General features: G+C 41.5%; 2 protein-coding genes across 2 annotated transcripts in view; both read right to left on the minus strand.

The window, feature by feature from the left end:
- Positions 1-6,185: 6,185 nt before the first annotated feature.
- SETD9 (SET domain containing 9) lies at positions 6,186-11,506 on the minus strand. Its single transcript, XM_065739881.1, has 6 exons — positions 11,388-11,506; positions 10,908-11,275; positions 9,981-10,104; positions 8,972-9,087; positions 8,103-8,208; positions 6,186-6,315 (listed from the first exon to the last, which is right to left on the minus strand). Exons 1-6 carry the CDS (start codon positions 11,477-11,479, stop codon positions 6,228-6,230), a joined length of 894 nt encoding a protein of 297 aa, XP_065595953.1. The 5' UTR covers positions 11,480-11,506; the 3' UTR covers positions 6,186-6,227.
- A 1,421-nt stretch (positions 11,507-12,927) lies between these two features.
- MAP3K1 (mitogen-activated protein kinase kinase kinase 1) overlaps positions 12,928-17,148 on the minus strand; it is a 61,850-nt gene continuing 57,629 nt past the window's right edge. The window contains 3 exon segments of the mRNA XM_065739872.1: positions 12,928-14,675; positions 15,987-16,118; positions 16,626-16,768. Of these exon segments, the coding sequence (XP_065595944.1) occupies positions 14,526-14,675; positions 15,987-16,118; positions 16,626-16,768 (425 nt within the window). The 3' untranslated portion in view covers positions 12,928-14,525.

The raw sequence follows: 17,148 nt of genomic DNA on the forward strand, positions 1-17,148 counted from the left end.
TGTTTCACATAAGAGCAACTGTTTTACTTCAGTATTTTCTTTGTTTTTGATCACAGAGTGTGATTCAGTCATCCAGAAAGTTGGTCTTGCAACAGCTTGCTCTAATTCTTGAAGTGGAATTGAACCAAACCAAGTATTGGTTTGTAAGATACTTTGTAGCATAAAAAATGTAGTTTTTAATGAAGCTCGGAACATAATTTCAATGAGATGACCACTTTTCCTCATGTTACAGATTTAATTGCCACTAACTAGTTTTCATTATTCAAGTGGTTAAGTTTGCCTTGTTGGTATTTGTAATAGTTGCTTCAAGGTCATGCTGAGTAACTAGAAAGTAGTGACTTTAGTATTTGAAAGGGAAGACGGTATTTATTACACATACTGTGAACTGCATTGACATGGTGAGTTTTGGATGCAGAGTATGGAGTTTTCTTTACAGCATTGTAATGAAGATTGCTTTGAAGTGTTTACACAATAGCACATTTACCATATTAAAAACCAATTAGTTTAGCACAGTGGACAAAAGTATGAATAATTTTGTAATCAGTTTTTAACTTACACATCTGAAGTATGTAATTCTGGTAAGTACACAGTAAATAACAGGTAGCCTTGGCCCTGTGTTGTACTCTTGACATTTTTTAGCCAAGTTGTCAGCTTCTTGTTGCTGTGTTTTGTGCTGAACTTTGTACCTTGTTTGTTCTGTTGATGAATCAACACATTTTATGTAATTTTGTAAAATACTGCCCATAATCCTTTGTTGTTATACATTCAAGTTTTTTGTATGGGTTTACAGTGAGTGGCTGGTGTGTATAAAATCATTATAGAGAGATGACTGAATGCTTATACCAGTTGCACTTAAATGAACATGCCCATTCTCATTAGCTGATGCAGTAATATATTCAGTTTATCTATGCATTGCTGGGATCTTAATGTAGACAGAGACTTGTCTAAGGTTTGGATTGTCAGCAAGTTGAATGGACACTTTAGTTATTTAAATAAAGACTTTTAACCAAAATTCAGAAAATGATATGAGAGAAAAATGAATTCCAGCTAGTCTGATAGGTTTTTAAATGCTGATCTTTTTTAGCCTGTTGGTTAGCTAGCTGGTATTGTTTACTTTTAATTCCTTGTTAAAATGAGGCAATAACTTGCAAGATGTTGTAAATATGTACATTATTCATATCTTTTTAGATATCTATTTCAATATTTTCTGACTACTTCTGTGTATAGGAACATTTTTGTGCATGCTTGATGTGACATTCATAAATTTGTACCACTATGACTTTATCCATGTAAAATAGCTATTTATTGAATTTTTCTTTTAAAAGCTGGACTTACTTATTTTTCTCTCAGTTTAAACATTCAAATGGAGAACTTGTTACTGTTTATTAAAAGAATTGTGTTTTGAAAGTCAGCACAAAGATAACTGAATTGCAAGCATGGGAAGAAAATTGCGTTGCCTTGTCTCTTTATGGCGGTGCACAATTCTTGTAACAAACTGTGATAAATTCTTGGTCCTTTGCCACACTTTCTCTTCATACAAACAAACCAAAAATTCATATTGGGCAATTGCAGTGTTGGTAAACGTATCCTTTTTACATACAGGGAGTCTGACGAGGATAGCTGATTCATTTGGAAGTGTAACTGGTGCTGTGATTATAGCAATACCTTTACTTTTGTTAGTCATGAATCATCTTCTCATCATAGCTTCTTAAATGTTTAGTTTTCCTCTTGCCATGGTCAAACTGCTGAATTTACTTGAAGGATGTACAATACTGTTTGAAGAATACTAAATTGTGTACAATTAGTTCAATGAGTTGTGCAATTGTTCTCGTTTTGGTTTTAATTTCTAAAGCTGAGGGTCAAAAATGTATGAAAAATCCAGATTGAGTAGAACATAACGATACTGCGTAATTTAACCAAAGTCTCTAGTGAATACTTTGAATGTAAACTAATGGATAAACTGACCAACGGGTCACTGCTTGCCCAGCATTACAAGCACACTGCCTGCAGATCAAGAAACTAAATACAATATAATTTATAAAATAGTTGCCAGGTTACCATTTTTTGTCGTTCATTCCTGTTTTTCACTGAGAAAAAGGAAAATACTACCTGTTGTAAGAGACAGTATGGTCATAGTCCTCTTAACAAAGCAGAGATCCCCGTTATTCTCAAAGTAAGTATCCTGTGCATAACAATAAACTTAGTGACAATCGGAACATGCTATAGTGTCAGTCAGATGTTCAAGAGGAAGTCGCTGTTGTTGCATTGGTTTTAATATTTGTACATAAACACTGATTTTTTTGAGCATTATTTTGTATTTGTTGTATTTTAATACCTGGTGTACAGTTCCAGAAATAAATGTCTGGAAACCTTTCTTTACTTGTAAAGCTTTTCATGCATCTGCACCGTGTTTGCTGTTTCATTTTCAGTTGTGCTTAGCACTAACTCTGAAGACGTTCTCAGATACTATGAGTATCTGAAGTAGGAGTGACAAACATAACAAGCAGAGTTGTAGGTAAAGTAATAAGCAGTGATTTCCCCTCAGACCTTAGGCCGTAAGCACAACAAAACCTTAGGTGGGACTTCAGTAGAGCTTCCAAGGGACACAGCACAGCAGCTGAACCCCATATTCAAACTGCATGGAACCCCATATTCAAGCTGTACAGAATACATTCCTATTCTCTCTATGAGAAAACTTGCCCAAATCCTTGAATCCACAACTTAGATCCACTCGTCAGGCTCAATCACACCTATGGATAAGAAAAACACTACTCTGCTTAGGTCGACAAGCTTAAGTTCAACTATCTGAAGTGCTTTTTACCCATCTACCTCAAGAAAATGATCGCGAACTCTGACAAGCGCTGCGTTACTTTGGAGCAATTGCAGTTCCACCAAGCGCCGCAGTTAGTGCTGGGGCGTCCTCGGCCCGCTGTGCTTGTTCCTGCAGTCATTGGAGCAACAAGGCTTCAGATAAAGAAAGGATTTTTAAAGTATACCTGCCAGGAGTGCAAGCTGATTATAAATCTAACCAAACTAAGTAACTTGTCAAGTAATTTCAAGAGCTGCGCTTCGTTTCTCCTGAGCTACTTTTTACTATTAGTAAACTTCTGCCTCTGTGAAGTGATGCAGAGGTGGCTGCAAACCTTGGTGCAGCAGTGCAGGAGGAGGCAGGCCTGCCCAGCACCACTGTGCCTCCCTGCTGCCTCGTGCTCCTGCCCTGCGGTGTGGTTCTCCTCCCATGCAGCAGCTGCTGACCCACACCCTCTCCTTTGCCTTAGTTCTGTCATGCACCCGCTGCTCTTTGGGGACATTTGATTCAGTTTGTGAACCTTGCAGAAGAAAACCAGCTCCTTCTGGTGCGGTGATTGAATCGGTGACACTTGTCAGTGTCATTAACTGAGCCCCAGAACCAGCACAGGGAAGGCACAGCATGAGGCAGACAGAAGCAGAGCTTCCCCATAACTGGACCTCTAAGTACAGCGTCTCCTGTGTATGGAAAATGAATGCATCTTGCAGCGTGGCTTTGCAAGATCCAGTGAGTCACACTGCAGTTCACAGCTACCAAACAACTGCCTGCTTGTTGGTTCCTCCCATGCCTTCTGTGAATCGTTTCACTGCAATAGCAGAAAACAAAACAAGGGAAAAGCCTCTTTCTTAATTTTATTTTATTATATTTTGTTACTGTGTTAGGCAAGTCATGGCTCATGACAGGGTCAGACCAGCAGCAGTAGGAAGGACTGGTGGCTTTCAGAGCAAGGGAGGAAGGATGGATGTGTGCCAGCACTGACCATACTGACAGCCCTGCCCTTTCCCAAGCATGTCATGAGAGCTGCCTGTTTGCAGGGGGAACCTGCAGCCCCTGTACAAGTCCCAGCTGGCTGTGTGACTATTTGTACACAAACCCATACCCCTGGCGTTTTTATTTTGTAAATTTAAGTGAATATAAACATACACATCATTATACACACACATATACCCTTCAGTAGTGCAAGAGATAGATAATGACTCTCAGCACTTACAAACTTGTTCTCCGTTCTTCCTTTTTTGTCAGCAGTTCCTCCATTGTCAGTGTGTACCTGAACTGCCTCTCTCCACCTGCCTAAGGCAGTTGTGGGGGCTGCCAGAGGTGGATGTGACCCGGTACAAGGCCTGGGCAGTAGCTGGGCTGAGAACTGTTTGTCTCTTTGAGGTGAGTTTCTGACCTTTGGCAGCTGCGCTCCTCTATTCCTGTAGGGCTCTTCCTTCCTCCTGGGTGCCTGCAGCTCTCCTGCTGGGTTTGTCTGTCAGCTCATCTCCTCTGATTTTCCAAACACTTCCGCTTTTCTGCCATCCCAAATCAACAGGGAACACAGGGAGCAACTTAAGCTCTTGGGAGAGTTACCATTACAGCTGTTAGAAGCTTCACCTCTGGAGTTCAGAAGTCAGAAGTCAGAGCACACCTTCCTCAGAAGGCCCTGCTGAGAGCGGACGAGTTTCTCTTGCTGGGAAAACCCTGTTGGGAATTCCAATGAGATTAAAGTCATATTTTAAGAGAGAGATGGAGCTCACTGTAATAATAGTGTATTGGCTGGTGAGTGGCCACCTGGATAATGCTGGTGCTGGGCCGGAGCAGTGCTGGATGCAGGCACAGATAGGAGCTGAGCTGGGGAGCAGCACAGCAGGAAGGGAGCTGGGCTGCTGGTGGCAGCAGCTCAGCATGAGCCACCAGTGTGCCTTGGCAGCCAAGGGACAAATTGCATCCTGGGGTGCACAGCACAGCCAGATAGGCAGAAGGGGCCCCTTCCAACTCAACTATTCCAGTCTATTCTACAGCCACCAGCAGACAGATAGATTGCTGCTGCCAGTTAACAAGAAAGCATTCTAGATAAAAAACAGTAGTAAAAGTAATTTCCACAGTCATCAGATAGGAGCGTACCTTCAGATCATTTTTAAATTCTTAACAGGTGTGGACTGAGACAGCATCCCAGCCTGGAGAAACACTAAGAGCACTGCACTTCTGGTATGTACATTGCAGTGCTCTGCACATAACCACTGCAGGCAGCCTGACAACTCCTCTGTTACAGACTGAGGTGCCCCACACCCTCCTTCCAGACTGAGATGGGGAATGGGCACCACTCAGCAGAGAAAGGGTCTTCAGAACAATGGGCAATGAGCTGCACACTGGAGCTCACCACCTGCTCCGACCTGCAACCGCACTGAGAAGTCACAGTAAGGGCCACCACTGTATCTCAAAGCAGGCACTGCTGAAGGAAGAAGCTCTTCACGGCAGCACAACCACACATCAGCAGTTCTGAAAGGCTTCATAAAAGGCTTGGGCAGCTGCCTGCACTGAAATGCTTTCTGAAAGGAAGCATATACCAAAGGGAGTTGAATCAACAACATGGAAACCAGAATAAGAAACTTCTGAGGATTATTTGGGGAGCAATTTGCAATAAGTTGCAATAAGAGTACTTTTCAGAAATGGTGTCAATTGTAAGCCTGCGAAACAGAATGGAAAAAAAACTGAGCCACAGCGTCCTGGTTTTGGATGCAGTAGTCATTCTTCTTCCCAGTAGATGGCATGATGACGATAACACACCAATGTTTCAGCTGTTGCAAAGCGGTGCTTAGACAGAGCCAAGGACTCACCAGCCTCAGCAAGGAGCTGGGAAGAGTCAGAACCCATGCAGCTGACCCAAACTGACCCAATGCCATACAGTGTCACACTGAACAATAAAGCTGTGGCTGGGACACAGCTGCTTGCTGGCCAGTGGCTGGGTGTTAGTGAGCAGGTGATGAGCAACTGATTGTGCATCACTCCTTTTGTATATTATTTTCTACTGTTATTGTTTTCCATTCTTTTTCTGTCTTATTATATGGTCTTTATCTCAACCCACAAATTTTACCTTTTTCACCCATTCCTTCTCTCATCCTGCTGCAGATGGAAGAGAAGCAAGGAGCTGCCTCCTGCATGAAATCACAGTGCAGTTAGAGACAACCATGTAAACTACAAGATTAAATACTACTAACTTAACATTTTCACATGCTGAAGTTACTGTTGAAAAGCAACAAACATAGCAGTAAGCTGAAAGCCTTCACTGCTGCACCCAGTGTGGAGTAACTCAGGGAAACACAGGCCTGCAGCTTGCTTTCTAAATGTTACAACTACAGCTCTTCATTATGTAAAAACGCTCACGAAGCTTGAAGTACACAACCAGCATTTTATTGACAGTTCCAGATCTATTAATTCAGTTGACAATAGTGTAGTAATTAGAAAAAAGTTCTTCTCCTTGGTTGATGTCTCTGAGAGCTACAAGCACTATGCACCTCAGGTCGCTGAAAAGAAAAGCAGAATGTGGAAATACACAATTAGATGACAGGGAGGTTGTGAAAACAATTCTGAAATATGGGCAAACAGAATCAAAACCATTATCAATGCCAAGAAAAAGTGCAGCCAATCTGGGTATGCAAATAGCATTTCCATTCACATGATTACTCAGAAAAGAAATGAACTAATGAAGACAGAGGAAAACATATAATGCAGCCAAGTTAATGGAGCAGAAAACACTCTTTTAGACGTGCCCACTCACATGTGCCAGCTAGCTAAACCCACTCTCATTGAAACAAAACCCAGAAGGACAGCTCTGAACTACAGCAAGTAACCTGCTGGCATGTACAGCAATGTGTGAATCTTCCATAAACCCCAAGATGAAATCAGTGGCTGCCAAGTGGTCTTCTTATAGAAGGACTTTAGTAATCTGTCTGAAATTTCCTGCAAGAGCCATTAAGTAAATGACTTATGTCCGAAAACTGGAAAATCTGTTCTAAGAAAGAGGGTACATTCTTATGATGCTGACAAACATGAAAGCAAAGAACAGCAGCATCCAAAATAATCTCCACTGTTAAAAATAAAATTAGTGAGTCCACTCTGAAACAAATCAACCAACAACAAAAATAATAAAATACTAAGAACTCTTTTACAATGGAGGATAATTTAGAAATTGGATTAGCAGTGTCATTAGAACTGTAATTATCCACATCAACAGAACATCCCACAGAAGATGGGATCACTTCCCTAGTGGCTGGGCACTGGAAAAACTAATGAGATTAAATTTTCTTGGATAAATGCAAAGGAAGACGTCAAAATTCTCTGTCCCAAAGCAGCCCCATAGCTTAGTTTTCCTCGCTGTGCTTTCACACTTTAAGAAAACCTGGGTGTTGTACTTAAAAGTTCATCTCACCTCTTCTTTTACTAGCATTTATTTATTTTTCTGCAGTTTACAGCTGCATATTTAACCCTGCCACAATGAAGTCTAAATTCAACCAGAAGAACCATTTTTCCAATACACACCATAAATCTCAACAATCAAATTTCAGAGTATGAACTTAGATTAAAAGATTGAATGACCTCTAAAGTCCTTACACATCCTTCAGACGAAGAGAACTGTGTGGTTCCCACATGCATCAACTGGACCAAAAAATCAGAATTCTTTAGTGTTTGAATTCGGGACCAACATTACGACTCACTTCTTCACAGCCTGGAAGATATTTTTTGACTATGTCACTGCACAAGACTCCCTCTTCCACACAGCTCCATACAAATACTTAATCTAATTGACACTTTTTCCTCACATCTCCAACCAAAAACCTGTCAAAGCTTTCAAAATACTTTAAGTTCTAAAAGAGGTGGAATTTCAGTTTGTAACAAGGAGCCCTTAATTGTGCAGTATAACCAGAAGGGATGTGCCTTTGTGCTGCACCACATTTAATTTGTCTCAGTACAAACTGCTTTTAGATTCCTCAAATGTTCCATAAGCAGGACACATGGAGAACAGAGGAGTGAGAAGCCCATCTCAAATGCCTCAGAAGAGCTTTGATGGTTGCAAGGTTACTAACTAAATTTGAAATACATACTGAAAAGCCTCATTACTGTAATGTAATGAAATGTAACTAGTGCTTAATGGGATTCAGGAGAATCCCACCAGAGTGTAAGACAGCTGCTTGTAAAACCATGCAGTCAGAGCTACACTGCTCAATATTCCCTTCAACCACGTTTTTCTTTTTCAGACACGCAGTACGCTTTGTATCACACAGATCTATGAGCTCTTTGACTCACTGCTAACCTCTCTATCTCGTGGCTGTAGACGACGTTTGGAAGATACTGTCTTAGTTCTACAGGAAAATGCCTTGGCACGTCAAACTCCTGATAACATACATTGGCTGCTTTTTCTAGAAAAAAAGAAAAAAAAATGATTCTGTGTTGCTCAGTAAGTCTCAGATAGGTGTAAGAGGCATGTAAAAATAATTATAATAACAATAAATACTGCAAAATATCATACACTTCACCAAGACTGAAAAGCACACCCTTGACCAGAGCTACTACACCCATCTGGAGTCCTGTTTTGAATTTACACAAAAGGTACACAACCAGCAATTGTAGGTTATTTTATCCTCAATACATTAAACAGGATGACTATCAGCACAGATATGAGGGGTAAAGCACTCAATACACAATATAATTGTTCTCTTCGTGTCCCACTGCTGTAATACTGCTCCTTTCTTAAGCTGTTCTTAATCTATTTCTTAAATTATTCTAGGCCAAACTGTACAGTGACAAAAGATGTCACTTCATGCATGGTTTTCTCAATAACTCTGATGGAACGATACTGAGGAATTCAATCTGTAACTCTCTGTAGTGCCCCAATCCAAAACTCTTTTGCCAGACACCCTGTCTCCCTGACTTGCATTTTGGGATTCATGCCTTTCATCCTGCTTATCCTCCTGGAGACACTAGGGGACTCAGCAAGAAAAGCTCAGGATATTTGAAGGGTTCTGATGCCTAGACCTCACAAAAGGCCTCCAACACAATCTCCCAACTGTTAATCTTAAGCAGTAGTTCTGCTCCCCATCACCCATCAATATCTGACCCTGTGTGCCACCAGCAAACTAATCTACTCCCTTAGATGCAAACCCAACCCCTTTGGTACCTTACCGTAGGAGCAGTTGTTGACATACTGTCCCACTGCCAGTGGGTTTTGTGGAGCAGCTGTGAGCCAGCTCACGTCACTCATCTGAAAGGGGCCAAGCTGATCCCTCCAGCTGCAGGACCTGAAAGGACTCACAGGGTTAACATGTTTCAGCTCTCCTTCCTTACCACAGGATGTGTGCTTACACTCTAGAAACAGCGGCTGGCAAGTGGGGAGATCAACTCCTTGAAGATTCCTTAAGAAGGTACGTTCAAACCTCCTGCCAGCATGCAGTGTGTCCCGGGTGCTAGCAGAACAAGTGTGAAAACACCATGTACAATTCCAGAAAGCTACATCAAACTTCACAACCACAGGAGCAGCAGTACATCTCGCTGATCTCCAGAGATGTGAAGGCTCATTGCAATATCAACAACAAATCTCTTCTTGGCTTTCAAAGCTGTTCTCACCTTAGCCCTTATTTTAGGTCTTTTTTGCTTGTGATCAAGTTTATTTTCATGCCATATTTAAGCTCAGAAACTGCTCCATGAGAATTCTGCAAGTTGCATTTAAGTTAGCGTGACCCAGTTAAGTCTTCTTCATGCTTACTCTAAAGGCCACAGCTCCCTCACTTGCAGCCCATTTGCAGCCCAAACTTGGAGCTGCCAGATTCACCCTTTTGCTGTTACCAAGTTCATAAGCAAGCTATCTTTCCCCATCCACTAAGCAGATTACATTAAAGTGAATTAAAAAAAATATATGCTACATTCTGTTTCTATCAACTCTTCTCTGTATAAGGAACCAACTCTGTAACAGCACTTTCATCAAAATGCTTCTTGCTGGCATTGCAGATGGGACACAAGTACACAACATCACAAGCAGCAGCACTTACCCCTGTGCTGTTTGCTTTAAGAGGTACACAGAAGTGGATAACATTTCAAATATAACTCAAATTAGGGTACGTCAAGAGAATGGGCAGTATCTGTACTACCTCTTAAAATTTCACTTTGAATATCATTCCCCTATTTGATTGCTTACCTGTACACTGATCTTGACAGTCCTTTATCATTCCCATCAATAAGAATACCATCTATGCACCTAAAAATAAATGGATTGCCAAGCGACTGGAAAAAGATGGGCTCGTGCTTTCTGTACACTGTACCTGTTGCAAGACAGATATGACTATTTCAGAGGAAAATAAGAATGGACTCGTCTTCAAGACCCTTCTACACACAAACTCAAGAGATATCACAGAATTGTAGGGGTTGGCCATGAGGGGTTTGAGATCAGTTCTCCCAGCTGAGACTCTACGGACTCAAAGACTGCAAGCTTTTAGCTGCATATTTCTGCAATGAGAACGATGTACATTGCAGGAGATAACCCAAAGGGGGGTAATCATGAAGGAGGTCTGTGCAGTGTCTATGTGAGTGGCAGATAGAACACCATGGCCAAGTGATCTGCCTCAGAGTAAGATAGCAGAACTGTAGGGCTTGGAAGGGACCTCTGGAGATCATTGAGTCCAACCTCCTGCCGAAGCAGCTCCCTAGCCCAGGTTGCACAGGTAGGCAGTGATGGAATTACAAACTGATTTCAGAAATGTAAGCAAAAACAGTTCCAAGAAATGAGCAGGAGTGGAGAAGCGCACATGTGCAACGATGCTTTATGGAAGAGACTTCCAGCGAATGAGGGCTCCAGTTTCATTCTCCAGTATGTACTCAATCTGCTCACCTGGGAGGATACCCCACAGCCATTTTTACAGGCACGGATACAAGACAGAAACCCCAAAGAATTAACCTATACTGTTCACCTGCCTGAAGTTGTTCCCACACATCTGCGCTTAAAGAATATGGAACAACTTTATATATAACATACATACATATAAATACTGTATATATATGGAACAATTGAACAATCAGACGGCTGGGAACCACGCGAGCTCAACCCGAAGCAACCAAGCCTCATTACCGGGATACATGGACACGATCGTCCCTCTCGGCACGAAGCCTTTGCGCACGAACACTCCGGTCCCGGCAGAACGCAGGGAACTGCGGTCCCGAGCGGTGCAGAAGCCCAGTGTGCGGAGCACCACCTCCTCCGGGCTGAGCGCCCGCGGGCTGCGGCGGCCCCGAGCAACGAGCGCCCCCTGCTGGTGCAGCTCGGCGCCGCGCAGCCGCCAGGAGCGACGCTGAGCGTCCGGGAGCGGGGCCCCGCCGGGCCCCTGCCCGCTGAAGTCGTTTACCAGCAGCGCCGTGAACACTTTCAGCAGCGTTTCAAAGACTTCTCCGTCGGAGACGATTTTGTCCAGGGAGCTTTCGGGAACGTACCGAAGCGTCCTGTAAAGAAAGCAAGGAAGAGAAATTCTGAAGAGGTTGCGGTCTCCTTAAACGAGATACAGAACAGGCAACCCACGGCCGCAGGACCGTCTGTCGGCACAGCCGTCCTCACCGGCGCTGGCGGCGGACGTTGAAGGCCAGCCAGGGCACGAAGCGGTACTTATACGCGTCCCAGCGGCGCCGCAGGCCGCGCAACACGGCCATGCCGGCAGCCACCGCCTCCCTCGCGGCAGCGCTCCTCCGGCGGCGCCCTCCCGTGCGGCGGGGCCAATCAGCGCCGTGCAGCGCGGAGTGATTTGCATGCAGAGCTGCTATTGGCGGTGCGATGGGCAAAGGTCACCGCAGCGCGGGCGGGGCGTGACAGCGTGCGTGGGATCCGTCCCCGAGGGAGGAAGGTGTAAACGCGCTGCGGGAGCGCCGCGCCGTTCTTCGCTGCCTCGCACGGCACGCAGCTCTCTCGCTCGGCACCGCTCCCCGTGCCCGGGCTGCGCCGCACCGGGGCTGCTTTTCCCCCGATGCACGGCCGTACAACCAGAAAACGCTGTCGAGGAGCCGCTGTTGGGCAGAGCTGAGAGAGGAAAGCCTGCCGGGCTCACACTTCCCACACGTCGGGACCTGCCCACGCGAGTGAATCGCGCCTCGCTTTACCCCGCGCGCTCTGCAGTCCTGCCGCCGGCACAGCCTTCATTCACGTCGGAAAACTCAAAGCAGCTATTGAATCACAGTACACGAAAGCCAAAATTTGTTCAAAAACTTTTATTTACTATAAAGACAAGAACACCAAAATAGGTACAAATTATACTATATAAAATTGGTTCAATGGGGTAAAAACTTTTAATTAAAATATCTTGATATATTTAAAATAACAAAGGATACAATGAAGCCAAATTTCTTAACCCAGAGATTTCTGTAAAATTTGCTTGCACAGTAAGGTGCTAATAGAAGTTAGCCCTTAAGCCCTGGAAATCTTAGGAATCAGACACATAGCAAATATAATTTCATTGTGAAAGTGAACTTTGGTAGAAGAAACTCTATAGGACACCTGAGGTAGTAGAAACTGGAATAAACAGCAGTAGACGTTATTTACAACTTAAGTACCAAATAACATTAAGAACACAAAAAAAAATAATTACACAATACAATTTTCAGTCCAGCTTTGATCCAAAGAAAATAAGAATATTACATCACATCTGCATCTTAAAAACACCACAATTACCAGCAAGCTGAGGGAAACGCAAACAAACTCAAACAAAAACGCATTTGGACAGCTAGAGGCAGTTTGAGTTTGAAATGTGGTAGGCATGGTGATCTACAAAGTAATACTGATTAGCTGAGGTTCATCAGTTTATACAGTTTACAGCTCTGCCAGAAACAGTATTAATCTGACAGCTGATCTTCCAGTACATGAATTGGCAAGAGTGCATCCTTTAAAGCTTGCGCGTAAGAAAGACTTGGAAACAATCTTATTAGAATGAGAAATTCTAAAGTGGTCAAAAAAAAAAAAACCAACAAAGGTCAAGTACAAAACAGTTAGAGCTACCAAACTTCACATTTCGGTATTATCTTTTTAACTCTTCAAAGTCTGCCAAATCTTCCAAAACAAAGGAATGTAAAATTTCCAAAAGGAACACATTCACAACTAATGACACTGCTTTTTTTTTTTAATATTTTTTATTTAGTATGAGCACTATCATTCCTGTAAACTTTCTTTAAGGTGTTTATTTCCAATTTGTACTGTACATTTTTAAATGTACTATAGCTTATTTAGTTTATCCTGAGTCTTTGAAAAATAACCAATTCTGTTTCAGTCCAACAACTTAACTGGCTTCTGAAGAGTTAAAACACAAACAGTATTTCTTAAAGGATTAAACACAATCAATATTTGATTTAAAAAGATCCCCATCATAATAAAAAGCAAAAGAAAAGCTGCCATTTTCCTTCAGAATTACATGCATCAGAATCTAAAAACCTGCCTTAAAAATAATTTTAAAAATCTGTTTTAAAAACACACCTGCTAAAAACACAAGTTTTGCACTACAGGTGAAGCTTTACTTCACATTTCATTTAATCTTGCTTTTCAAGTCCAAGATCATTTCTTGTTAAAATAAATACCTTTCTTATGGTAATATTTTTTTCCAACATTTTCAAATAATATTATCACTAACAGCTACAGTAAATAGATGATGTATGGCAGAAGGAAAACAGCAGGTAAAACTCGTTATCATTGAAGAAGGTGACCTCAATGTTGTTACAGAAAGCGTGAGATTTACTCGTAGTCGGCGCCTGCTCCCACTGAAGTGCAGAACATCATCTCCCATGGCCCTCAATGGAAACGGAGCCAGGCCGCCTTTGACGAAGCTTCTGCATCATTTGCCACATGAAAAGAAGGCTCAACAACTTTTCACATGATTCAGAATCTACATTGTTTCACGCAGAACAATCTTTTATTATTTTATAATAAGCTATACTGTCAGAGCCCTAAACACTGACTCGAGGATGGCATTTTCAGATTTCCAGCAACGCTGGCTTTAAAACTTGTGTCAGCAAGATGTTCTGTGACAGTTTTGCATCTTTTTCTAAAGACTATTTTAAAATATCCCCATTACCTGAAAGTTAAAAATACAATGAAAACACAAAACTTTCATTTCAAAAGAAATTACACAGCCAGCAGTAAATGCACAGTGAACCACAACTGCCTGCTCTTACTTTAAGGAAGGCTTTTTGTTCTTTTTTAAAGTATCTATCAACATTTGGATTTTTTTTTCTTTTTACACAGAGATTTGTATAGTCAAAGAGACAGATACAGAACGTCCTAACTGCATAATCCTCTGCTTATATCTACATGATGTGAAATGGAACAGTGATTGTTATATTAAAATAGATCCTGAGCCCCTCAGCTGCTAGTATTGCTGAAAAAGTGCTCCAAACAAAATAAAAATCACTTAGTTGCTAAATAACCATGCAGATTTAAAGAAAAACGCTTTTGCGTTGACACAGAGCCACGTGTTTGAAAAGGCACAGTTTACAAATCTCTGCACAAGTTGTGAAATGTTGCATACTGAGCTTAGGTAAAGATCTCCATTTGTCAATCACATACTTATGTAGGGTCCCCTGCCGGCCTTAAGTCCGTGATGTATCTGTCATCAAGGCCAGCAGAACAATACAAGCTGCTGCACTTAACTGCACTGCAGGACAGTTATTTTATGTTCAGTAGCATCTTCTTCAGTGTACCAGCCTGACACATGAGTAGCTACCATGTAGTACGGAAGACAGGGTGTTTCAGCAGCTCCCTTGACGGGGGTCTGTCCTGAGGTTGAAGTTCTAAACACCGAAGAGTCACATCCCTCAAACCAGGAGACAGATGAGAAGGGATTGATGGAGCAGTAGTTGCACTTGCAATCTGAACAGAGAGAAAACTTCCTTAAAAGTCAGTGGCTCCTAAGTGCCCCACCTCCACCCCTCAAATCACAAGCTGATCATGTTAGCTGCTAAGTTACTGTGTCACCTTTTATCCACTCAGCACAGTACCCACTGCAGTTAATAGGATTACATCGATTTCTCCCACTACATAAAATGGATCTCCTTTATGATTCTTTCTCCAACAACACGTTTGTCACACTCTGCCTTTCTCCTTGTACTTTTCTCTCATTTTTATTCTTCCAGCAATATTCTGCAGCAACCAATTGCTGGGCAGGACATAAGAAATAGATCTCAGGCCACAGCTGTGGGTATTCCTTAGTGTGCTCCTTGCCACTGGTGTTAACTGGCATAGAAGAAGCCAGCATGGAGACAGACTGTCATTCATAGTGGTACCAGAAATGCAGTAAGGACAAAGCAAGGGAACAAAACTAGTTTAATGTATTATGTAATATTGCTCAGTTAAAATCGTTCTCACGTGGAAGCAAGTTGCTCCCTATCATACTGATTTTAACCTTCTCTAGATCAGTCTGAGAAAGGATTGAGAACACCTGAATGACACTGTGAGATTCATACAGACATCAGTTCATTAAGATGATCATCTCTTTAGTTTGAATACTATTGTACTACTTCTGCACTATGGAAGCACTTTCTTTACTCATTCCAGTGAAGATGCTGATCGCTTTTTTTTTTTTACCTGTGGCAGTATTTTCTTCACTCATGCCTCTAGTTCAACTGGACTTCTAACTAAAGAATAATATACAAATGGATGCATGTGTCTAGTTGCTTTTAGTAAGAAATATGGTTGAGCTAGAAAAGGCAAGGACAATATTCATTTCTAGAATGGCATAATAGTGGGTAACTTTCAGTGAAATCCATCCAGGGAACATCACATTTTTTACTAAGGTATGTGACTCCACTATGAAATATGAATATAAACAGAAACATTCCTCAGTAGAAACACTTAATTTGCTTCTATGTTTTATGGGATCATAAACAATTCAGACCCTTGACTCCAGGAAGATTTGATTATTCATAATATTTTCTTTATTTTTTCCTGGTGAATTAGGTGTATTAGAATAAAGCTTTTTCTACATATTATTGGTAGGTGGTTTGGAAATAAAAGCCATTGGTCAAAATGATTAAGTATGATGGTTTAGTATTGCCTTTGTACTAACAGCTCCAGTACAGAGAAGGGCCATTGCAAGAAGTCCTACTACTTTTACTTCCATAAAATTCACACTGCTGCATATGATAATTGTTTAGTGTTTGCTGCAGCAACAAAGAACCTTACCTTAAAGATCAGAGCAAGATGATTGGAGTGTTTCTCTGCATTCCAGGGAGGTTTAGCACAAGCCATTTCTATAACAACACAGCCGACACTCCACACATCACAGCTCCTACCATACTGCTGACCTCTCAGAACCTGAACAGACAGGTAAATCAAAGCTCAGTTCATCTACTGCAAAGTCTCCTGACTTTTAAGAAAATTATTAAAGAAAAAATAAAAATCAATCAAGTGCACTCTGATTAGCATTTTATCTTAAAAGAGTGATCAGTGAATGCCATTAAACTTACACAGCTGCAAAGAGAAAGAAAATACAGTGCCTGACTGAAGGACAAATCAAATAATCTTGCAGTCTTTGGACCAAATGGTCATTTGGGCTTTCTTAACAATAAACGTGAATTATCTTTCAACAAACCACATATAACAATTTTGACAAGAAGAAGAAATCACCATTGCTGCATTGAAATCATTCCTACTCTTTAGAACTATATATTTATAGCAAATATATTTAATATATATTAATATATATATATATTATATATATATATAAATACATTTATAGCAATTTCCTTTTACTTGGCTGTATGAATTAGGTAACAGAGTTCAAGCAACCTTTTGGAGTAGTTTCCAAAACTAATTTCTTACCTCCGGAGCCATAAATGCAATAGTTCCCAACAACTGTCCCTGAAACTCCCCAGCACCAGTTCCTTTAGATGCCAACCTGGCTGCAGCTCCAAAATCAGCAATTCTTAATCTATGACCTGTGCTGTCAATTAGCAAATTGGCACCTGTCAACAGCATAATAGAAACACTGCTAGTTGGCTTTCTATTAAGAGGCAAAAGAATGAACAGACAATTTTCCAGCTTCAAAACTATGAACAGATAAATGTTCCCCACCCTCAGAACCAAGGAACCCTTACACAGTCAAGGGAAAGTGTAATAGTGTCACTTCTTTGTTAAGCCCAAATGCTACTGAACACAGCTTGAGGCCATATGAGATTTAGAGAAGAAATAAAACTTTCAAAGTAGGGCAAGCACAGAATTCAGGAACAATATCTAAAGCTCAAGCAATGACAGAAAATATCAACTTAAAAACTTTTTCACTGTCTGCAGCTATCTGGATAAATTTAAATTTATTTCATCCTTCGGTAGATTGGGGACGTCTTAA

This window comes from Cyrtonyx montezumae, unplaced genomic scaffold (assembly GCF_038088225.1).
Source record: "Cyrtonyx montezumae isolate F1298 unplaced genomic scaffold, pur_monq_1.0 scaffold_25, whole genome shotgun sequence".
In the NCBI taxonomy this organism is placed as follows: domain Eukaryota; kingdom Metazoa; phylum Chordata; class Aves; order Galliformes; family Odontophoridae; genus Cyrtonyx; species Cyrtonyx montezumae.